We start from the raw sequence: 26,232 nt of genomic DNA, 5'->3' as shown, positions 1-26,232 counted from the left end.
TTGGATAGGTACACGTAGGCACCTATTGTTGTGAGCACCTAAAGTATATGATCATGTTACAATCTCTTAGCAGGCATAATGCCATACCCTGCCATACAGCCTAAAAAGAACAAAGTGACAGGATTAGTATATAGTCTACAATCACCTTACCAACACATCTCTGTTCCCCAGAGTTCCCCAGAGCTCCTTTCTCTATCACAGCAGCTACTAATCTACAAGATTTCCACTGGTGTCAGGACATCAGGGTAGAAATTAACTCCATTATGTGACAGTATTTATGGTAAGTGACTGTATTGCAAAGGCCACATGTTTTTGACCTGCAATCTCTGGATATTTTATATTAGAAGCACTGAAAAAGTGGGAGATTATTGGAAAAGTAGAGTATCAATAAGTCTGAATGTAACTAGGTTAAAGAGTCTCTTAATAAACCCTATTAAATCCTATGTAATATTTAATCAAACAGTAGGGTGAATAAGAAATACAGTGTGAACTATGCATATTGATTTGATCTGACTGGAATTTCCAGCTTATCCTCCAAGTTTTTAGAGTTGTCTCCAAAGATTCAAAGGAGGGGAAAGCAGTGTTTTTTTGCAAATATATTATTGTGTTTTACTAGACAGAGTTAACCTGCCACCTACATAAATCAAAATGTAACCCATTTTGTGGTGGGATAATGTAACAAAGGAAACACTGTTATCAGTGAATCCAGATGATTCAGCAAAACTGGAAAATATTTTTAAACTCATTTGCCATTTGTTAGCAATTTTTTTCATAGCTGGACCAGATCCATTCCAAGTTCATTGGATCTCCTAGGTTCACAGATGAAAATGTATTATCTCCAGTCTTGGAGAACGTTAATAAATCTGGCCCAATGTGTTTTGCCAAAAAGTTTTGCCTCAGGGAAGATAAACACAGGTAAGAGGCATTGTACTTCCAAATGAATGAAGGTGTAGTTGAGATGAGAGTGAGCGTACAGTGGGGTAATGGAACCACAAAAAAGTGTTAAAAAGAGGCAGGTAGGAGTTAATCCATCCATCTTCGAATTGCTTTTGTTTTAAGTAACCACAATCCCAGATTTAAAGACTAAGGGCTCTTTCAGACTTGCAATCTATAACTGTATGGTTAGCCTTCCAGAGCGCTTAGCAAACTCAGTTGTAAACCCAGGAGCCGTAAACCTCATTGCAGGTCAACATATTCGCAAGCAATGCCCTGCATGGTGCATCACATCTAACTGCAGATGCGATCACCAATAGTAAATTTCGGGGGTGATGCCAGCGCCGATTTCCTGCTGGCATCACCCCTGGAATTTACTGCAGCTGCTCGCTTCACTGTTCACTGCTCGAAGATCAGCCTCCGGGTGATGCGATGGAGTGATGGATACAGGGGGCTGGAAATTTAAAAGCAGATTACTATGTAAGCTGCTTTAAAAACATTTTTACAGTAAAAAACACATAAAAACATATAATAAAAGTATAAATACACATTTTGGTGCACCAAGCATCATTGCCCAGTGCCCTGATTTACATTTTGCCCACTATTAGCCCTGACCTTGATCTGACCTTTTGATAAATCACTTCCTGAATGTATCATTTTATCACTTTGTCTTTGACCTTGATTGTTCCTGACTGATAGTTGGAGACCGCATGGCATCCAAAAGGCATCTCGCTAGCGCAAGTGCTACAAAAATTTCCAGCAAGAAAGTCTAATGGCTTACAAGGTAAGCTCAGCTGGGTGCAGTACATTGTGTCAAAGAGGGCACGATTTGGTGTGAGGACCTATATGCTGTGCGAATCCTCATCTGGCTACATCTGGAATACAATACTGTACACTGGAAAAGGGACACAGTTCAACCCCAGATACAGCCATTATGGTTTGGCAACATATTCAGTGCTATCCCTCATTGAGCCATTGCTAGATCAGGGCTATTGTGGCATAACTGACAATTTCTACACCTCTCCTGAGCTTTATGAGTTCCTTCTGCAACACAGAACAGATGCCTATAGAAGCGTTAGGGCTAACCGGCGCAACCTGCCATCATTGTTTGCAAAAGGGAAGCTGAAGACAGGAGAAATTGTTGCCTGGCACAAAGGCAAAATGATGGCCCTGAGATGGTGTGACAAGAAACATGTGTGCCTGATGAGTACTGTCGATGACGCCTCCACCGTTCTGGTACACACAAAATGTGGAAAAGAAGTGATGAAGCCACAGGTGGTGATTGACTACAACAACACCATGGGAGGTGTCGACAGAGCTTACCAAGCCATGACATTCTACCCAGTGATGAGGAAACAGCAGAGGAAGAACTACAAGATGATTTTCAGGCATCTAGTTGAGCAGTGCCTATGGAATGCCTACATTCTGTAGAAAAAAATAGTCAGAGGCCTGTGAATCATTCAGACTTCATTTTGCAAGTTTCCAAATCCATAGTCAAGAACCACCAAACACCATCAGTGGCTATGAATAGACCTGGACGTCGTGCTTCCACCGTTGTCAACCCAGAACGCCTGACCGGTCGTCACTTCACTGAATACATCCCACCAACCCAGAAAAAGGCAGCACCTACAAGGATGTGCGTGGTTTGCTGCTCAAAGACCGATGACAGAGGAAGGTAGAAACCCAGGGAAACCAGGTTCTACTGTCCTGACTGTGATGTTGGACTTTGTGCAGCACCCTGCTTCAAAATCTACCACACTCGGGATGTCTACTAAAAATTAAAATATTTTTTTTTTCTAAAATCTGCATTTAAGTTATATTATTATTTATCAATAATATTGCACCCTTGTTTGGAAAATTTCAGTGAGAAATTTTTGATAAAATATTTTTTTTTGATAAATTACACTGTTGTGGTCTATTATTTCATTATTTTTTTATAATTATGATTTATAATTATGTATTATATTATAATTTATGATTATAATATATTAAATAAATATAATTATTATACCCAGGAGTTAATCCTAAGAATTACTGGCCCACAATATAAACAAAAATTTCTATGCAAAAAAAATGGGATCACTTTTTGCATCAAAAAACTGACAGAATTAGAATGCTAAGGGGGTTAAGAATATCCTGTTATATTTCTCCAATCATCTGTTTAATATTTATCTGAAGTCTACCTGTACCATATGCTGAATTAGAGCCCCACACCATGATGTTCCCCCCTCCAAACTTCACTTTTGGTATCATGATTTTTGGGTGATGTGCAGTGCCATTTTTCCTCAGAACATGGTGTATGCAATGACATTCAAAGTGTTCAATTTTAGTCTCATATGACCAGACTATATTCTCCCAGTATTGTCCTTTTACAAATATTATGCAGTAAACTTTAAACAAGCTTCAATATGCTTTTTCTTTCAAGCAGTGGAGTCTTGAGCAGTGAACGTGAAAAGAGGCCGTGTCAGTTAAGTGCATTTCCTATTGTTTTCTTTGAAACATTTGTAACTGCTATTTCCAGGTCTTTCTGAAGCTCTAATTGAGTGATCCTTGTACAACTCTTCTGATTATTTTGTGACTCCTCTGTCAGAAATCTTGCGAGAAGCACCTGGTTGATTTCTGGATTATGGTTCCAATGGTGCTCATCTGAACATTCAGATTCTGAGAAGGGCAACTAAACTAATAAATAAAATGGAGGAATTCAGCCATGAGGAGAGACTAGCTGAACTGAATCTATTCTCCCTTGAAAAGAGACGTATAAAGGGGGGATATGATCACCCTGTATAAACATATAAATGGTGCATATAGAGAACTCTCTTCCCCAATATTCACTTTGAGATCATTACAAAGAACAAGAGGGCACTCTTTGCGTCTGGAGGAAAAGAAGTTTAATCTCCGGATAAGTAAGGGATTCTTCACTGTAAGGTCTGTGAAAATGTAGAATCGGCTCCCTCAGGAAGTAGTTTCAGCAACTACTATAGATTGCTTTAAGAAAATCTGGATGTTTTTCTAGAAGGACAGAATATAACTTGGTATTAAGGATTTAAAGTTAAGATAACAGTGACTGTTGATCCAGGGAACATCTGATTGCCTCATGGAATCAGGAAGGATTTTTTTCCCCTGTTGAAGCAAATTGTACCAGGGCTTTTTTGCCTTCCTCTGGACCAACTATGTCTTATTGGGTTTTATATCTGGGATATGTTTATTTCCCTAGTGGTTGAACTTAATGGACTTTTTTCAACCTAACCTACTATGTAACTATGTGTTCAATAGTTATTTCCCGTGCTGTAAAACTCAGAAACACATTTTGCACTACAGACCTGAGTAAAGTTTCATTTTTACCTAGACGGGATTTGGTGAATTCCCTACTTGCCTGGATTTTGTTTAAATAGGTGATTACCTTCCATTATTGTTTCTCTTACCAATGTAGTCTCTAAAAGCACCAAAAAACGACAAAGTCTTCTTCTTTTAAAATGCATTCTCTGTGCTCACAGGTATTGTCTCAGCATTACAGATATCCATGTAATTGAAAACAAGCAAAGTTTGCACCAGCGATAAACATTTTCACATTTTTTTTTTTTTTATCACAATATAACTCGGCTAAAAAAAAAAATAAAAACACATAGATTTACAAAAGTAAAACAATACCCAAAGACATGAGGTGACAGTTGCCAACCTTGAAAATTTTGCTTGATTATTTTCAACAATATAATTTATAAGCTGGCATCAGCCATTTTGGTTTCCAGAGCTTCTACTTTTCACTAACAGAAAGTCAACTCGAAGTCAGAAAGGGTAAACATTTAAGTTTACAGAGTGCTCTGCAACCTTCCAAGATATTTTGCCATGCATGCATAAACTACTTCCTTCTAAATGACCAAAAATGGTCCAAAGTCATTTAGAACCCAGGGCTTACATGGAACCCACAATGGAATTTTTTTATAATTATGTTACTGAGATAGGAAACATCCTCCCACCAAAAAATGTCAAGTTTGGCTTTTAAGATATTTTACAGAATATTTTCACAAGTAAAAGAATCAAAACATTGTGTGTTAACTGCAAAAAGCAGCTACAACATGAAGGAACTCATATTATGGTTTTTACAGGGTGTGTGTTTTAAAGTACATGTTGTTTATTACACAGAGCACAATGTATAGCAACTCAACAGTTAACATTTTTAGCAACAGTTAAACATGTCTTTTCTTACCATTAACATCCAAATTGTATTCTGCAATATACAATCCCATTATATTGGAAACTTCACAAATGTAGGTGCCGCTGTCACTTTTGTTGAGGTTCTGGAACACCAAGCTATTTTGTTCAAAGGTTGCACTTTGGGGTAGCTCACCATTCTTCCGTGTCCAGACATATCTTTCGGGTCTAAACAATGAAGTTAAGAAGAAATTCTTAGGTTACACTTTCTGAATAAAGTATAAAGAAACCTTAGTAGTATTTAAAACATGTTTGATAGTAGTGTGCATTTGCTTCCCACATTTGCAGTTGTGGAGTTTATGGATGTTTGGTTTATTATCCATGTGTTTGTAAACCTTCAGCTACTCTCCAACTTTTAAGTTATGACAAACAAAAAGCATACAAGTATAACTAAATTACACCACAATTGCTCTAGAAAAACCCTTTTTGTGTAGTATTTTGGGCACATAGGTGACCACTCTCCCACAATAATCAAATGTGCAGGGCATAAAGGTGGGCAGTACAAACTTACAGATATACTAATGTGTTCTATTGTAACAGTGAATCTCTGTGCAAAAGGAGTTGCCAATCATGCTCCTAGAATTGCGTGAAGGCATTGCAAGCTGTGACTTGTGCTGCAGACAGAGTACAGCCCACAATGTATAGGCACGTCTTCAGTAAAAAATCTAAGGTAGATAATAAACAATGTTTACAGTAATGAGAAATGAAATTTCAACTAAAAAAAATGACTTTTCAAAGTCAAACCTAAAATATCAAATGTTCAAATTTGACTTTTGGAGATTTTGAGTTTGCAAGTTAATGCAAAGCTTCTAAACATAGTATTGTCACCAAATGTGAGGATGATGTCTGAAAAATTGCACAGGCTGTCTTAAAGATGTAGTTTTCAATTTTTTTTTAATTTTACACAAAAAAGATGGTCTTCACCAATGTTAAAACCAGACCCTATTTTTAAATAAAACCTGGCAAGCCAAAAAAGGTTAAGGCATTGAATGTGTAGCCCCTCCTTTCAAACCCCCGCCTGGCCCTAAAAGTGGGGACCCAATAGTTAGGGGGGGAGAGATGCATATCTTTAACATGACTCAATGTTTGTGGTCCATGGTCCATGGTTTGTGGTCAATGTTTGAGAGCTTTTTAGAATTTTAAAGCTCCTCTTAATAAGGAGGTAGCTGGATATGGACTCCCCCATCTTGGGAAATGAGTACAGGATCTATTTCCATACTCATTCCCAGAAAGAGGTGAACTAAATTTAGAAAAAGAAACTGTGCACAAAACAGTATTATTATTACTACTACCTAATTATATTTTTTGTATTATTTTCTTTTGCATGGCCCAGCTATTTCCAAGGCAGTGTTCCATCCAGCAATAGCAGTTTGCAGTGTACAATGGATGGAGCTCTGCCAGCGCTGGATAAATAGGTACAATATGTCCAACTACCTTAAAAAAGTAATATAGGAAAATCTGGTGCACAGTTATGTTTTGGGTGTGCTTTAACTATAAATACTCACTAGTAATTAAAGGATGGAGTGTTTAATACGTCACTCAGTCTGTTCATTCATATTTGGATCAGGAAAAGACAATACTTTCATGGACACTATGACTTCTGCACACACCCCTAGTCCCCCCCCCCTTCAGTCTTTATATCACTTTTGCACACTTGTGCAGAATGTCCTCTGATGTCTATGCATAAAAACATGAGACTGTAATTTGACAGTAATAATTAAAATTACAGTATACTAAGTAATTTTCCACCATAGTATAAAAATGACACCGCTACTCTGTGTAAGGGCCCTGATGAGTGGAGGCTATGATCTTACAGAAATGTGCTGGCAGTTTTATTTAGTTTAATAAAAGTATTTTAGTGCTACATATGTTTTCATTCACTACTTAATTCAGCAGTGTTTTTTACAACATAATTGATACCAGGACATCCTTTTATTTCCATTCACAGTGCAAAATAAAGATTGTGATAAGAATGCTATTGGGAGAGGTCAGTAGCAGGACCATATAATATGATGGAACAGTGTTACTTGTTGTGCTTTACTACACTTAATGAACATGCTTACACAAATCTTAAAATAGAAAATAGGCTTCACACAATGGAAGTGGTTTTGCCTAAAAAATAAAATCTAAGTTGTCAACTAGGACGACTTACATCTTGCATGTAACAGTTTTTGTTCCTTTGATGTGTACACATTTGGGTCAGAAGATGATTTCTTAAACATTTGTTTCCTGGAACCCTCAAGGCTTATTGGGTGTACTTAGATGGATACTTTGTTGTGCAACTGAAATAAACTCTAAACTGTGCAATAGGTAAAAAGGAAGGAAGACAAAAAGCAAGGGTTTTGTTGGCAATAAGTAGATATATATTGTGAGTAGGTTATATTAGATTCATATAACATTCAATAAAAACATAGAAGGTGCATGTATACATAAGATAGAGTTACAGGCGATTTTTTCCCAGTCCCCAGTGCAGAGTAGGTTGGGGGCTGATAATCTATACACTGATAGTTCTAAGATAAGGAGTGTTTTACTCTATACAGACATAATACATATATGCTGATCAATACAATAAAATATTAACGCGGTGTGGCTTAACAAGGTGATTTTTAAACCATAAAAAAACCAAAGGGTAAGAGTCATATGGCTGTACGTATAAGTACTACCTCTTTTACCCCATACTTTGCTTCCATCCCCAGAGAGGAACTTTACCACTTCCTCTTCATTCCTTCTTTTTACATGTTGAGTGCATTTTGAACTGTGAGCACTTTTTCTATTTATCTATCTATAGCAACATTAGTGTTATTGCACATCATTATCATATGATGTATTTATATGATTTGAATTGATTATCACGTTTGCATTTTATATATCCAGAATTTAAATGATTTGAATTGATTATCACATGTCTGCATTTTATATATCAATTTACTCTATACCCTCTATCTATTTGACACTGCACTAGCCTAAAAGCTATTGCACATCTCTCAAACCGCACAAAGATATGTGACTTTTTTGATCCAAACCACCTTCCCAGACATGAACAATATTTAATCACTTAATTACTAGACCATCTTTTACATTAAACAGTATAGGCACTATAATACTATATGTACATATGTACAATATATGCGATGAGTGTACACACTATATGGAGCGCCATATACGGTATATGCTGTATAGCGCCATATACATACAAATACGCTTTAGGACTTTGCTATCATTTTTAAATAATCAGTAATTTAAACTAATCAATTTGTGACTTTTGTCTTATAATTACTTCTACGTACAGCCATATGACTCTTACCTTTGGTTTTTATGGAAAAAATTAATAAAAATAAAATGCAAACATGTGCAAATCATATAAATACATCATATGATAATGATGTGCAATAACACATATGTTGCTATGGATAGATAAATAATAAAAGTACTCACAGTTCAAAATGCACTCAACATGTAAAAAGAAGGAATGAACAGGATCAGAAGTGGTAAAGTTCCTGTCTGGGGATGGAAACAAAGTATGGGTAAAAGAGGTAGTACTTATACGTACAGCCATATGACTCTTACCCTTTGGTTTTTTATGGTTTATAAATCACCTTGTTACCCTACAGCACGTTATTATTTTATTGTATTGATCAGCATATATGTATTATGTATTATGTCTATATAGGGTAACTCCCAGTGATCCTTAAGTCCCCTGATGAAGCCAATAAGGGCGAAACGCGTCAAGACAACGTATCATACCACGATTTTTCAAGCACTCCTTATCTTAAAACTATCAGTGTATAGATTATCAGTCCCCAACCTACTCTGCACTCCCCCCAACTATTTGTGGGGGGACTGGGACAAAATCTCCCGTAACTCCATCTTATGTATACATGTACCTTCTATGCTTTTATTGAATGTTATATGAATCCAATATAACCTACTCACAATATATATCTACTTATTGCCAACAAAACCCCTGCTTTTTGTCTTCCTTCCTTTTTATACCTATTGTATAATGGAGGCAACCCTAATATCCATATTGATGCCATTTGAGGTTGGCTAATTCCCACATCAATTGATCTCTAATCTAAAATGTGTAATGCAATTAGTAGGGTTTGCACTGTAGTAGCAGTTTATTTCAAACATTATTCTGTACAATATCCAATCATTTTTAAAACAAAGTACATACAAACATTATTCAATGTAATTTTTGCATGAAGGCAGAATTTCTAACACAATGGACTATATTAAGAATCAACTAGTGATCTTGCTTGAGGAATCCAAATATTAGAGCTCTCCCCAATGATCACTGGTTTTGTTATTGGTTTTGTTATTGTTTTTCATTTTTTTTTTTGTTGTTGAGGCTTTGCAGAGCAAACTCAGACTGCTAGATATTGATATTGTAACATGTTACTTAGGCATTGTTTATGCATGCCTGACATTTACCTTATAAGCATTCACTCTGAAAGGCATTGCTTATCACTCTTAAATAATGAGATTAAGTGTGAGATGTGTGGAGAAGATGTGAATGAAGAAGACTGGGGAGGTGCAGTGTGGGAGAGGTGAGACAGAAAGAAGTGAAAAGGTGTGACTAGTAACACTTGCTGAAAAATGCACAAGGAACAAAATGTAAGAAAGATGTGAAGGAGCAGTTAAATAGATAGTAAGTAGATGTTGCTACTCTACTATATGGCCACTGTGACCAATAAGACCACCTTTACTGAACAGGGATAATCAGCTTGCTGAATCTTTGCCAATAAGGGTTACTACACTTTTTAAACTGCCATTGTTCTTTGTAGTAAGTCTTTTTACATACATATATAAATATGACCAGCTTGTGGAAATGTTTTGTTGCTTGCTGCTTTCCCACCCTCTCCAGATGCATAGTTACAACCATTCTGCAGCTACAGTTCTCTTACTAAATTTGTCCCAGGTAAGGGGGTTTGCACAGTGTAATATGTTCTACCAATTGTAAGTGATTAGCAGCAAAGACAGGGTGACCATGAGGCAAGTCCACACAGCAAGTTCATGTTAGGGCTCCTGCCCATGTTTATTGGTCAAAACAAAAATAAGGAATCTTCCCTTGCAGTTGTTGGTTTCAGCAACAGCAAAAAGTCTATAAACAAAATAATTTACAGCCTCTTGGCTGGCACAGAATACTGCTGCCTGGCACAAAGTATGCTAAATAGGCTTCTGGACCTTAGGAAAATGTCGGCCCTGTAATCTGCCTCACCCTGCTCTTGCAGATTCCCAGTAAAACCTGCCCTAGCACAGAAATTCTGAACAACAAACAGATAATCCTACAGGTTCCCTGAAGACGCAACATTGCCGGTTTTACATCCGAGGCAGTATTTGAGATAACATGGGCACATATACTTACTGTCCAGCCTAGTAACAAGAGTGACCTTTTTGTCACCATGTTATACAAGATATGTATTATATGTTCATATCATGGTATTATATTATTTTATATCATTATATAGTCATATCATGGTATCATTATATCATATATTATATCATTATATGGTCATATCATGCTCAGCCAAGTTTTGTACACTGTGCTTAGGTAATAGTATGTGCTAACAAGGTTTGTGCACTGTATTCAGCATATAATAGGTTCTATCATATGCTGATCATATATATTGTAAGAATCTTTACACTGTGCTTAGCCAGTAATATGCTCTTCCAAGGTTTGCACGCTGTGTCTAGCCAATAGTATAAATTGCCCAGTCTCTGGTACACTGTGCAGAACTCAAATTATAATTTGCCAAGTTATGCACAATGTGCCCAGTTGACACTGTGCTTTGCCAATTATGTGCTTATATTTTGCCCATTCTTAAGAGAGATCTACCAAGTGACACTGTGCCTAGCTAGCCCACATTATTCCAGAGTGTTTTGTGTTTTGTGACAAATGATTTGCCACAAAACACATCCACTTTCCAAACCCACTGCATTCCACTTTTGTTCAGCATAGCAACTGTACAATCCAAAAAAAAAAACAAAAAAACAGGGAAATGGCATGTGGAACACATCTCTGTGTATTGTGGATCTGTTATCAGTACAGATATCCCATGATATAATTTAGCAATCAGCTATGCCCAATTACTAAAAATCCAGCTGCTAATTAGCAAAACCAAAATGGCCAATAAGGACTACTGTAGTTCCCTCAGCAAGGCTCTTCTCTTCCCCCCCCCCCCTTCTTTCTTTATAGAACAGAATAGACTGCTCAGCAGTAGCCAAGCAGATTGTCTATACATCCCTCATTAGTTCCTACTATCACCTGAAACAATAACTAATGATAATTTTAAGTGACAACTACAGACTGTCTATATAGGGCTTTATGCATTTGTAAAGCAAATCAGGGTTTGCAGACTTTATGACAAGTGCTTGTGACCCACTTGTACCTTGTAGAGGACTGTAGGGAACACTACACAGTTACTGTTCATTTTGTTGATCTGACAGTTCATAATCTGACTGTGTGAGGCCAGCTATACCACAGGAATCAATAATCCCTATTGTTTTGAAAGAAGAGCAGACCCATAACCTGCATATTAACAGCTTTTTCAGCTATGAAACGCTGATAAAATCCTTAAAGTGGACCTTCCAGCTGTCCTAAAGCCTCCTGGGATGTGTGATGTCTCTATCTCACGAGGCTTCAAGAGACTTTACCCACGGTCTGTAGATATTGCTCTTGCATAGTGGTTAATCAGCAGGGAGCCAACTGCAAAAAGGCAAGAAGAGAGCCAGATGAAGAAATCAGAGATGGTGATGAGGTATGTAACGTTTAGTGGAAGAGCAGCAGGGTAGAAAATGACAATACAGGATTTACTATAAATATGTTTTCCATAAATAAACAAGCATCAAAAGTAAGGGTATACTGACAGTCTTTTCTCTTTACAGGAGTCCAATTTAACACATTATATTTAGAGATTAAAATCACTTTGCTATTTGGAACTCTGGAAAACGTTTTGATTGAACAATAATTTGTCATTAAATGGCACAGACAAGCTATACCACAAGCCCTCTGTCTGCATAGCCTTGACAAGCACATATTAACTAGCATACAAGCGTGCCTATAGATACACATAACTATGTTAAATATGAAATACTGCATTTAAACTGACTGATGGAATATAACATACAACTAGAGGCTTCAATCTTCATCATGAAATTTACTTTCTACAGTTGGATGCCCTGCTTGCTTAAAGAGACTCTGTCAGCCTCTAAAAATTCATAATGCATGTCTCCTACAATTGAAAAGATCTCATGCTTTCCTCATTGGCAGCCCCAGCTTCCTCTGTTTACTGTACTGCAACCTCCAATTGACTCTTCATCATCTAACACTTCTTGGAGTGTCAGAATTCTGTGTCCCCTGCTAGCTACCATTGTTCCATCCTCTGGCATCGGGCCATAGATAAGTCCTTTATAGAGATGGAAGTCAGTGGATGGATTTTTTTGGAGATGGACAGGGTCTCCTAAAATGGTCCTTGCATTTTCCCAAAAAAATAAAAAAATATATTTATATCAACCAATGTGACTCAAGGGAGCCGTTATGGACCTTCTGGCAAGGTCCTCAGAAAGCTTAGTACCTCAATCTCATAAGAAGTTTCAGGTCTTTAAATATCATTTAGATACATAGTTGTTATGTAGTTTTTGGTTTGGATATGCAGAAAGACCTATTTTTTGAATTGTGCACTTTGCTAAAAAAAAAGTTTTGCTCACCAAAAAAAAAACAGTTATTGATTTGGTTTCAGTTCAACTAAAAGTGAAAGTTTATTTGGGATCATGAACATCCTGGGAGCTTCCAAGAAGTCTTTGATGCCACTCTAACCTAGATGCTGAGACATATCCTAGGGTATAAGGTAAAAAATTGAAAACATATATATTTTGTTATGTAAAAACCTGCTGCCACATCATTTAAATTCCTTTTTGGGAGTGCGCATGTGCCGGCGTCTATGGCAGTAGGAAGATAGATCACTATCTATGCATCCCTTCGGATCCATATCCGGACCCTCACAAGCAGACTCAGCAGCTGCTCGTTGGACAAGGGAAGACCTCAGGAAAGCACTTGACTGGACACCATGATTGGAAAATCATCAGGGAAGACCGAGTTTCCCAGTCTCAGACTCCACGGCTGCAATTTAAAATGGCCGCAGGACGGGACTCCCAACACATGGCATGTCCCGATCATAAGGAGCACCAGTATAATCAGACTGCAGGATCCGGTAGAAGCCTGGATCAGAAGCAGCCGGGTTGAAAGGAGTCTCTCCCCCAGCTTCTCCAGCAACCTCACTCACAGGCTCTAGTTCACCTGATCCTAAGACTCTGCATGCCTGCTCACAGGGCTATGCCCCTGCATTTAGTCCCTGCTCCCCCAATATGGATGACAGGGACCTCTCTCTCCCTCTCAAATCCTCTGCTCTCATCCCCACAGGCAAAAGATTCAATCTCCTGCCCCAGGATAATATGCCTCCTGCTGCTCTCTCCCCACTTTCCGAAGGGGAGTCTACATTGCTCTCACATTTGGCAGCTTTATTTCAAACAGAGTTTGCTAAGACTTCTGCATCAATTACTTCTGACCTCAGGCAGGACCTCCAAGGTCTCGGATCTAGATTAGTTTTAATTGACTAAAATCTGGATGCTACTACCCCTAGAGTTTCCCAAAACACAAGGCAGGAATCAGTATTGGATACTCAGCTAGAAAAATTACAACTCAATTTTCAAGGTTGTCAACTCAAATGACATCCTTGAAAATCGCACTTGGCGCTCCAACTTTCGCATCCGTGGATTACCTGAGTCTTTTAAAGATGTTACAGAAATGGTAAAGCAATTCCTTAAAGCTATGTTATTTGATGTCTTTGATTCACATTTTAAAAGTGACAGAGCTCACAGGACCTTAGTAGCCCCTAAAACAGATGGTCCCTCTAGGGACAATTATGAAATCCTATCTTGATTGTTCCTAACTTTGCAAGATTGCACATTGTGTTTTTTGTGTGTTTCTAGTCTTGTGATCAGTGTTGTTTTTTTTTTCCTGATGTTCTTTCCTTCCCCCTCAGTTTGCCCTGTACATGGGGGGGCTCCCTTTAGTCTTGGTATTTTACATTATCTGTTCTATTTACATTGACCAATGGCAGTTTCTTCAGTTGTTGAGGCTGGCTGAGGCCAGATCTGCCCCCTGTAGTGGTACTGACAATGTTCAAGGGCTGAATTCTCCTACTAAACAAGTTAAGGCATTCCAAGGTGGACATCCTGGCTCTGCAAGAGAGCCATTGTCCCGCAACTCAATACCAAGAATTTTACACAAGAGATTTCTCCTTTTTTACCAGACAAACTTAGATAAAAAAAGTAAGTGAGTGATGCTTTGCTTTTCTAGAAATTTGAATTTTTCTCTACAGATGTGGTCCGAGATCCGGAGAGTAGGTACTTGTTAGTCCGTGGTTCTATTGAGGGTCAAGTGGTTACTGTGGTTACTTATTACACCCCTAATGATGGTCAAATTGATTTCTTCTCCTCTCTTGTGCATATGGTGTCTTTTGGTTCTAGGTGATTCCAACCTGGGGTTGGATCAAGTTTTAGATAAGACTAGCTCTCCTAGATACAGTTTTCCCCCAAGAAGAGTCACAGATTTTCCAACCTGCTAAAACAATATGATTTGCTAGATATATGGAGGGAATTAAACCTATCTGCAAGAGATTATACTTTTTTTCTGTGGCCCACAATCAATACTCCCGTATTGACCACGTTTTTCTGCAACCCCAGCTAATTTCCATGGGGTCCAAAGCCTGTATTTTGTTGGTCAGACCACGACCCCGTAGTTTGTACTTGAGGGGTTTGCGGGACTCACAATCCAGCTTCCAATGGAGACTTAATGAGAGTTTACTTTTGGATACTTTGTTCCATACAGAGATTGAGAAATTAATCAGGTGCTTCTTCACATTTAACAACCCTGAGGATACGTTGGCCAACAATCGGGATATCCATAGGGCTTATATTAGAGGGGAACTCATCAGAATAAGGGCTCAACAGAAGAGAAAAAGTTAAGACGAGAGAAAGAAAAGAGGCTAAGATGAGAGATTATCACACTCTTCAGCTTCAACATAAGACCAATCCTCTTTTGGATCTCCGCCCTCAAATTGAGTTCCTACAAACCGAGCTCAATCTTCTGCTTAAAACCAAAGCTGCAAAATCTCTAAGGTGGGCGGCTCATAAATTTTATACCTGGGGGGACAAACCAGAGAGACTTAGGTAATAAATTGAATCCAAAACTTATGCCGTTCCCAAAATTAAATTGAAGGATGGTAGGCTTTCCCAAAATCCAGAGAAAACTTTGTCGACTTTTGAAGATTTTTATAGTTCCCTATATGGTAAGCAGCACACATTTTCGAAAAAGGCCATGAAGGCTTACTTCAGGTATCTTTTAATGCCAATGCTTAAAGCCAAGCATGTAAAGATTTTGGAGAAACCTTTCTCTAGTGAGGAAGCTCTCAAAGTACTTAAGTTATTGAAATCTGGCAGTGGATGGTATGGATGGATTCTCTCATGTTTATTGCAAAACATTTGGTTCTCAACTGATTCCTTATCTTGTTAAATATTTCAATTATTTACGAGAGGGTCACTCTCTTCCTTTAAAGGTAAATCGGGCCCTTATTAGTATCATCCCTAAACCGGGTAAAGATGCCACGGACATTGCAAACTACAGACTCATTTCATTAATCAATTGTGATCAGAAACTGATGACTAAAATTTTATCGGTTCCTTTGAGCTCTTTTTTGGGTGCCTATATCTGAACCAGGTGGGATTTATGCAATATAGGCAGGCCCCTGACCAAGCAAGACGTTTACTAGATTTGATATCACCGTTGCACACTAATTGGGACAAAGAGACTAAGAGAGAAGCCATGCTACTGGCAAATGATCTTCAGAAAGCATTCAATAGTTTGTCCTGGTCATACTTGTTTAAGGTACTATCTGTTATGGGGTTTGGTTCATATTTTGTAAATCTTCCTCTTTCCTTATATGACAAACCAATAGCAAACATATCCCTGGGTGGCTTCCTCTCTTACAATATCCACATTAAAAAAGGTACGAGCCAAGGTTGCCTTTCATTTTCTCTTCTTTTTACCCTTGCTATTGAACCTTTGGCAATAGCAATTCGGGACAACCAGAATATTAGAAGTATTCAATGTAGCAGGAGGGAACAAAAATATGCTCTGTTCGCTGACGATATTCTCGTGTACGTTTCTTTCCCTCATATCACACTGCCTAACTTCTTTAAACTCTTGGATGATCAATATTCCAGAACATCAACTTTCTTTAGTAAAAGATTTTTTAAAAGACAATTTTTATCTCCGCTGGAAGGAAAACTTGCTCCAGTATCTGGGGATACAACTAACTCCATCATATCAGTCTTTGTTTCAAGCTAATTACACTTCTTTACTCAAAAAGATTTATACTGATTTGAAAAATTGGTCTGGCTCCCCTCCTTTCTGGCTGGGTCGGATAGCTGCAATTAAGATGAATATCCTGCCAAGGATTTTATATCAGTTCCACACTCTCCCTATTTTAGTTCCTCCTTCAGTTTTTAGTCTCCTTCAAAAAGGGATTATGGACTGGGGAGGCAAACAGAGTAGACTTCAAAGAAAGACAATGCTGGCTCCTCGCATTCAGGGGGGATTAGGGGTCCCTCTCTTCACTCAATAATATATAGCTGCTCAAATTTCACAACTTTCACATTACACACTACATAGGATTAGGCCACAATAGGTGGATAAGGAGGAGTAGGGAATCTCACTAGGGGGTATAGAATCCTTGATGTGGATTCCTAAGAAACTCAGGCTGCCCATGAGATGTCCCTCAATATATCAATCTCTTCAGATATGTCATAAATGCCAGTTTAATTCAGCACTCTGTTTGGCCCATGTTCCCCTTACTCCTCTTTGGAATAACCCTGAGTTTGCTCCATGCAGCAATCCCAATAGTTTTAAATGGTGGATTGACAAAGGTTATGGATGTATTTAAGATAATCTATATGTATGCTCTATCTTTAGTTTTGACTATCTAGTCAATAAGCGGGAGCTTTCAAGACATGAATACTTCCTCTATAGGCAAAATAGGCCTGTCTAGGCCCTCGTCCAATGCGCCCCACTTCATTTGAAAGCTTATGTAGATCCTTGGCTAATACGAAAGGTCAAATTTCTTTAATCTTTGCCGCGTTGATGACTCCATCGCAGAAACTAAAATACATGTGTTCCTGGGAAGAAGACCTGGGATTTTCCCTAACGCGGGAGGAGGGGATGTGTGATGTGGCTTATTCTCTTTCCAAGATTTCGCTTAACTCCTCCTCCTTGAGGCCAACTATAAAGTTCCACTCAGATGGTATCTGGTACTGAAGAGGCTCTCTGAACATCACCCCATTGTGTTTCAAAGGCTAGGGGTACAATGCTTCATATTTGGTGGTCATGCCCTATTGCTCAAAACTTTTTTTCGAGGGTCTTTCATATTATTTTCCAGGGTCCTGCAAATGGAAGTACAGAGATTTCCAGAAGCTGCTTTGTTTAGCAAATGTGATCTGGTCGGTCCCAAACCTTCCCTTAAACTTATGTAACTAATTCTGTTGGCGGCTCGGATAACTCTTGCTATGTCATGGAAGTCTAATACAATATTGTTAGATCCCTTGTTCGTCAAAATGGATTCGATTATGGTTAATGACAGGATGACGCATATACTAAATAGCACATTAGAAAAATTTGATGTAATTTGGGATCCCTGGAAAGAATATAGATCTTCTTAGAATGAAAGTCAATTTTGTGTTATTCAGGTTTTAATTTGTTAAAACTCCCCACCTCTTTCCCTTTGTGTTCTCAGTCGTCAGTTTATATGGGAGGTTTTGGTATCATTCACTCATTCATTTGGTTTCTATCTCATTTTGTTATAGGCTCTCAGATGACTAATTTCATTTGTGTCCTGTCTGGTCCTGTCCTGTTTTGTTTTGTTTGTCAATACCTGGTCAGATCTCCTTGTTATAAGTTAGTTCATTGTTAATAATATCTTCTAATATATTGTATGTCCTTTTCGCAAGGTTTCTCCTTGTATTATTTTGTTTGATTGGATGGTCTAATTTTGATACTGAAGTTGATTGTCTTGTCATATATATAGTATGTTTCCTTTTATTATTATGTAAAAATGTAATAAAAATATTGAAATTTTAATTCTTGTTTGTCTTTCATTAGTCTACACTCAGTACCCCATTGTTACAAAGTGAAAACAGAATTTTTGACAATTTAGTAAATTTATTAAAAAGAAAAAAAATGAAATATCTATATTTACATAAGTATGAGCACAAGATGTTTCTGCACCTTGACTGGAGTCCACCTGTGGTAAATTAAATTGATTGGACATGATTTTGAAGGTTACACACCTCTCTATAGTAGGCCTCATAGCTGACAATGCATATCAGAGCAAAAATCAAGCAATGAGGTGAAAGAAAAAGCCTGCAGAGCTCAGAGGAAGAATTGTTGCAAAGCAATAATTCTGCTGCATCAACCTCCCTAGCAGTCCAATTCTGTGTAATATAACTGTAAAATAGCATATATAATATATATATATATATATATATATATATTATATGAATATTTCTTTGTATTGGGCTCAATACAGCAATTTTGTATTGAATCCAATACAAAATTATTTGAATTTTCAGTCGATCTGCCCGGCCGCACCGACACATGCCCCGACATCACTGCATACGCCGATGGGAGATCAAGGAGGAAGGAAGTGTCCCCAGGATCTGTGGGGACCAGCAGGACAACGGGGGGTGACAACGGAGCAAGGTAAGTGTTTTTTTTTTTTATTAAACGCTACCCCGAGTGTGACTCGAGATTGCCTGGAAAATCCACCCTGAGTCACACTCTGGAATACCTCTAGGGGGGTTAAAAGTTCCCAAGAGCACAGTGGCCTTCATACCACTCAAATTAAAGATGTTTGGCACAACAGGACTCTTCCAGGAGCTGGTTGTCTGGCCAAACTGAACAATCGATGAAAAAGGGCTTTAGTAGGAGAGATAACCAAGAACTCGATGGGCACTCTGCCTGAGCTCCAGACACTTTGGATGGAGAAAGGACTAAGTTCTAGAAGGACAGCCATAACTCCAGCCATCCGTCAATCTGGGCTTTATAGCAGAGGGGCTAGATGACAGCATTGAAGGATTCCCAGACTCTTAGAAACAAGATTCTCTGGTCTGATGAAACCAAGATTGAACTGTATAGCTTCACTTGTAACCATTATGTCTAGCGCAAACCAGGCACTGCCCATCACCAGCCCAATAGCATCCCAAACGTAAAGCATTGTAGTGGCAGAATCATGCTGTAGGGATGCATTTTAATAGCAGGGACTAGGAGTCTGGTCAGGGATCAGAGAAAGCTAAATTAGGCAAAGTACAGATATACCCTAAATATAAACCTGTTCCACAGTGCTCAAGACCTTTGACTGGGCCAAAGGTTCACTCTCCAACAATGAGCCAAGCACATAAAGGAGACCAAAACATAAGTGGTTTACGGACAACTTTGTGAATGTCCTAGAGTGGCCCAGCCAGGGCCCTGACTTGAATCCCATTGAATGTTTCTGGAGAGACCTGAAAATGACTGTCCTCTGACAGTCTCCATCCAACCTGACTTAGCATGAGAGGATTTGCAGAATCAATGAAAAAGAATGGCAGAAAATACCCCAATTCAACTATGAGGAGCTTGATGCTTTATATGCAAAAAGACTTAAGGCTGTAATTGCTGCCAAAGATAATTCAACTAAGTACTAAGTAAAAGGCCTTAATGCTTATGTAAATGTCACTTTGTCATTATGGGGTACTAAAGCTGCGTACACACGTCAGATTTTTCTCGCCCGATAATCGGCATCGGCCAGATATCGGTCGGGAATCTGGCGTGTGTACAGTCAGCGTCGTTCATCATCCGTGGATCCGTCCTGGCGGATCCACGAACGATGAACGACGAGCGATCCTAATGCAAGGGAAGGGGGAAAGCGCGCAGCACGGTGCCGCCCTATTGCTCTCCCCTCTCCATAGAGCAGAACGGTGCTGTATGTACAGCACCATTCATGCATCGTGTAGTCCTTTGTCGTTGGAAAGGATCGTGAAAGATCCTTTCCAACGACAAAAATTGCACGTGTGTACGCAGCTTAAGTGTAGATTAATGGGAAAAAAAAATTCAACGTTTTGAATATTTTAAGGTTTGTTTTTTTTTTTTGTATCAAAACATATTAAAAAATGAACTGGTTATTAGCAGGTCCTAAAATTATGAATCTGGTATGCTGAACATGAATCTGGGAAGGGTTAAAAGGCAATTTCCAAACAAACTGAAGTCCATCTTTGGACAGAGAGAAATATTATTTAGAAGTGGAAAATATTTAGGACAGTAGCTAATCCTCCCAGAAAATTCACCCTATGAATGTGCAATGCTCAAAACAATGCAAAAACAGAAAATCTACTTCACATGCCTTAGTTAGTTAATCTGGTTAAATCAATTAAATAAATAGTAAAGCTCATGACAGTATAATTTGAAAAAGACTGAACAAGTTTGGCTTGTTTGGAAAGGTGGCCCAGAGTAAAACCTTTTCTTTAAAAAGAACAAACCACAAGACTTCTGGGACAATGTCCTTTAAACAGACAACTCCAAATAGGAGATATCTGGCCTTAATTCACAGCTATATGTTTAGTAAAAACCCAACACAGCATATTAGCACAAACACCTTATACCAAATGAACGGGGGCCGAGGGGTAATGATTAAAGCCATTTTGCAGCCACAAGACCTGAGCACATTGCAGTCATTGAGTTGACCTTGAACTCCTCTGTATACCAAAGTATTCTAGAGTCAAATGTGAGGCCATCTGTGCTACAGTTAAAGCTTGGCCACATTTGGGTAATAAAACAGTACAGTGATACCAAGAACTCCAAAAAATCTACAACAGAATAGCTGAAAAAGACAGGGATGAAGCTGTTGCAATGATCAAGTCAAAGTCCAGATCTCAGCCTGGTCAAAACGCTGTGGTGGTACTCTAAGAGAGCTATGCATGAATGCCCACAAACCTAAATGAACTGAAGCATCCTTGTAAAGAAATGTGGGGCAAAATTCTTCCACAACAATGTGAGTGACTGAAAGCCAGGAAGAAAATTTGTATTGCTGGTAAATGTGGTTCCACAAGCAGAAAAAAAGATATATGTATTGGGTTTCATGTTTTGGAATGTGACATTGGAAATATGTTTCTAAAGATTATAAATGTGGATGCAAGGGTGATCTGTACAGATAGTGGTTCTATACGCTACTGAACCATTTTTAAATAAACTGACACTGAATGGTGACACTGGAATCTGTTGTGTTGTTGGTTTACGTCGGGAGATTAGTTTAAATAATTTTAGAACCAAATAAGGACCAGATTGATTTTTTAATTTTCTCCTCATACATAAAACCTTATTTAAGATACTCATTTATATACCCTAATTAAGGGAGGATGGACTTTCTTTTTCAAATGACTGACTACTGTAAATACCTACATACACAAAAGCACTCAAAAAGGAAACGCAGAAAGTAGTAAATCTTTATTGACATTCATTGCGTAACCCATTGAGAACAAAATGATCAAAACAGTCAATAGAAAACAAAATTATAAACCCAATGGACTGGATTTAAAGTCACAATGAAAAATCAAAGGGCAAAAGTGAGTGAAATATTGATCACGGCAACTAATAATGTGGCATAGAAGGGTGAAATAGCAGTTTGGTTAGAATCACGCATATGAGGAGCCTAATAGAGGTCATCTTGTAGTATTATTGGCCAGTGCTCATACATATTTTTAAATTTATTTATTTATTTATTTAATCTTACACACTTTACGTGTATTGTCTAAAAAAGAGCATACCGTTAATGCTTTGTTCTTGTTCAAGTCATTGTCACCCAGTGTAAATGTAAACTCAGGAGCAGTGTCAGTAGTAGTCTACTGAACGTGACCTACTATGTAAAATTCAAATTAAGGGAATCCTACTAGAATGTGCTCCTGAATAGTGCAGAATATTGAGCACCCACTTCTTCCCAACAGGTAGCGAAGAGTTTTCAAGGTTACTTCCTAAATTGCTAGCGTTTTTTTTTACCTTTCTTTTGTACCAATTTAATGCTGTTATTCATGTGAATCTCAACACACTGAAAGCATAAATGCTTGTCTATGTCTAGGTGTGACTTAAAGACTACTTTTACCTAACTTTTTCAATGCTCCCACACAGGCTTCAAGTCTGTGGGCAACCAGTCCTCTGCAGCCTGTGCCATAAAGTGATCCAGGCTCTGGATGCAGTTACTGATGGTATTCTCCACAATGCAAGACTAATAAGTCCTACACTGTATGGAGAAGAATGCCTTTCTAAAACTTGGATTGTGAAGAGAGATGAGAAGCATGCTTCCATCTTTGCTTGGTATTTATCCAATTTCAACAGCTTTCACAACCTTGTTTATCAAGCCCAGGGCAAAAAAACAAAACATTGTACATTGTGCTGTGCATTCTCATCTCCATAAACAACAGAAGTAACCTGCTACCAGGCAGGTAAGATACTTTTATTGCAGAAGGGACATTACAGAGTCTCTTCTTCAATAAAAACCTTCCTGTTAATATTTTTTTAAAATCTACAGTTTCACTTTAAATAGAACAGCACAGGGACAGTATCCCAAAAAACTTTGTTAACTTTACAAATAATAGTAAAAGGTTAGAAGCACATTTAAATACATACTGTGTGAATTTGTGTTCCCTTGCTTCCTTACTAGGCAAATAAATCTCCTTAACAGGGTAACAGACATCGGTAAATACCTAACCGAGGTTCTAACTTTCCTTTACTGTAGTAACAAGGCACTATAATAGCTTTATGCACTTAGGAAAAATTCTGTAATGTTCTTGTAGGACACATGACACAGGACGTAAGAGATATTTTCCTTTAAGGACACAAGCTGCAAAAAAAACAAAAAAAAGCAAAGGTTCTATCCCTGCCCCACTTCTTTAAATTTAAATTTCACACAAAAAATAAAAATAAAATTACACATATTACGTATTAGCTTCAAAGGTTATAAAATTCACTTTTGTGCCCCAAATGAATAAAGCAAATTACAACCATTGGAACACAAGTTACCGTGACATCATTGTTGTGCTGAACATCACTGAAAGAGTCAATGCATGTCTCTAGTATTTAGACATTATATGCTTATGTTGGAGTTTTACAAATAGTGTAACAAAAGATAGAAATAGAACACATTTTATATTGCTTATAACTCTCTTTCAAATTTCTAGAAAGTGACATGCCCTAATTGATTTTTTTTTTTCCGACCATTTACTTAAGTTCTCTTTTTCTCCTATTCTATCTGGTAATGCTTCTTGGTAAAACCATACTCACGTGGGGTTTCCAAAGGCATCACACTGCAGCTGAAGCTTCTCCCCCTCTCTTGGCATGTTGGGTCGGGGCTCAATCTTTGCTACTGGTTGGTCTGCAAGCAAATATAAAGAATTTTATTACTTAATAGAAAAATAAAGCAAATTCATCAAATACAGCAAACAAGAGCAATGTAAATCATTATGGAACAATTACCAATGCTAAAATAAACTCATAAGCCTTTCTTTAAAACTGACAATCATGACTAATAAAGGTCAATACATTTGCAAAACTGGAAACACACTTCTGCATATCTGAAGAATCTCATGTGTACTTGTGAAAGCGTCATTTAGGCACCAAGCATTCTCAAAAGATTTTTAAAACATAATAAGTCCTGCTAATATGAGATATGAGTATATGAAATTCATGTTAAATGAAATGCCAGCCATTACTATTTGTCAATGAAAGACACTAATTAAAGCTATTTTTTTATTATAATCTTCCCACAGGGGGGAGCTGTCCTCTTACTTTCCTTGATATATCATACATTACATTAATATTTACAATAATGAGGACAAATATCTTTTCCTAGTCAGGCCAAATATTGATATTTATTATTTGTGAAAAAAAACTGAAAATAAATTGCACTTGGCCATAATTTTAGGCATATTTTCACTTTATTGGTGAGCCTTCTGTCTGACTCATTTTGCTGCATAGCAGACTAGCAATAAAGTTTCTCCTAAATCCATTCAATGTTTAGATCACACCTCAGTCTATTCCTCTACTAAGTGCCAATGCTTTATGAAGCACAGAGAGAGGAGCTGCGGATAACATAGCAGATCCTTAACACTTTGGAACAAATACATAAATCTAATAATGACACAGTGGCTTGGTATAATACACAGAAGACTCACGGCCAAATAAGGCTGATTTTATCATGTGCGGGAGCTTAGAAGCAGAAGCCTCTAGGGAGATGAATGAAGCAGTGGCACAGCTCCAGGGCATACATTAAAAAGGAAGAAGTGAGAGAAAAAATGAGAGGATGTTAAAGTCCTGGTGCACAGGAAGTGTTGCAGCATGGTATATTGTGGACATCAGGTTTAAGGACAACATACCTAATGTTTGTGGACATTAGCTATACTGTGGATATTAGACTTCAGGGAGACTGCAAAAAGGAAGCAAACATTAGGGGTGCACCAGCTTTTAAGTCACAATCTTCCTTCATTTTTATATTTAGAGGAGTTGAAGCAAGCAAAACTGGTTATGCAGAATATTTAGCATTTCTACTATACTCTCTTTCTCTTTGGAGCCCTGGCTGTTGTACTCCTGTACCACTATTGAACTGCTAGCCATCATATTTTATTTTTTTAACCCTAAATCTAAAAGGTATGGGGCTTCACAGAATGTGAACATACAGTAGTCAACACAGAACAGGAAATCTCAGCACAGATTAATTGGCTGGATTTCATCAGCCAATTAAATCTCAGCACAGATTAATTGGCTGGATTTATACAGAATTAGGAGGGAAGAAACAGTATATCCAAGTGTTTACTAAGGTTTTATTGCATTTTAAGTAAATCGTTTTTGCAATCTGTTGCAAAGTCCCCTATTTGGAGATCCTGTAGTTGTAGAAGTTGGTGGTTCTGTGGCCAGGATGTCTCTCTCTCTCTAAAATCTCTCTCTCTAAAAAAAACTGTATTTGTTGTTCATAGCATTACATGCCTCTGTTGTTTTCGTATACAGATCCTGGTTTTCATTTTTTTTTTCTATATTGTTACAGTTTTTTTAGTAGTATATATCTTTCCAGCAACTCAAACAATGTTTCATTATGTCCTCAGTTGGATATGGTTAGTTGGAAGACCTCCAGATCTCATGGTTAGGGTAGGTAATTCCAAACTGTAATATTAGGGGATTCACATCACCCTAACAGACACTTGTTATATTTTGAAAATTTTGATGTTACAGTTTACTGAAGTTCATAATTTATAACCCATAAAGATGTGGCCTAGCCCTTTTATTCAGATTAATTTTCTATTTTCTATTTATTTATATACCAGGAAGTGATTTGGTATCTATATATATGACAAGTTACACTTCTATGCTTATCAAGAGCCATGCCCTTGAATGTTTTCATCATGAATAGATTTTATTTAGTGCCCTTTATTTGTTTGTTTGGAGTTATACTGTGTGCTAATTTCATGACAGTTTCATGATTCACATCTGTGCGATGCAGGTTTCATGTGTCACATTACAAGGTAACACATGTTTGTGCCATTTGTTGTGAAGGACACTCCAATGCACCTTGCTGACGGACCTGGTAAACAAAAAAAAAACAGTATGCATGTCTTTTTGTGAGCTACTGTATGCCAGCCATACCTTTCACATTAAAGGGTATGCACAGCAATGCAGTGCAGAACTCACTGTAGTGCAGTGGACCAGGCCTAAGGGCTCTGTCACTCCTGTCTCTCTGGATGTATTATGGATCGTGGATTGTGCTAATATGCATTTGGTTAAATCAGCTAAAACCCCCTTCTGACTGGTCTCGGCCGAACTACCCTCTCCACTATACCCCAACTGAAACACTGCCAATACATCAACTTGTATTCACAAAATATATTATAACATCTGAACCTTTTATTAGGAATAAAAAGAGCCGAACATATCAATAGAAGACCTCATATTGACCCTATGTT

At 37.9% G+C, this 26,232-nt stretch overlaps 1 protein-coding gene across 5 annotated transcripts in view; it reads right to left on the bottom strand.

The window, feature by feature from the left end:
* The window catches only part of CADM3 (cell adhesion molecule 3), a 273,426-nt gene that overhangs the window by 36,810 nt on the left and 210,384 nt on the right, over window positions 1-26,232 (bottom strand). For all 5 annotated transcript variants that reach the window (XM_072428592.1, XM_072428593.1, XM_072428594.1 and 2 more), the window contains 2 exons: window positions 23,564-23,654; window positions 5,138-5,310 (listed from right to left, as the gene is read on the bottom strand). In XM_072428592.1, coding sequence (XP_072284693.1) covers window positions 5,138-5,310; window positions 23,564-23,654 — 264 coding nt within the window. The remainder of the gene's footprint in view (window positions 1-5,137; window positions 5,311-23,563; window positions 23,655-26,232) is intronic.

Source organism: Pyxicephalus adspersus, chromosome 12 (assembly GCF_032062135.1).
Source record: "Pyxicephalus adspersus chromosome 12, UCB_Pads_2.0, whole genome shotgun sequence".
Taxonomy (NCBI): domain Eukaryota; kingdom Metazoa; phylum Chordata; class Amphibia; order Anura; family Pyxicephalidae; genus Pyxicephalus; species Pyxicephalus adspersus.
The sequence above is the reverse complement of the archived record's forward strand: the minus strand, read 5'-3'. Positions and strand labels throughout refer to the sequence as shown.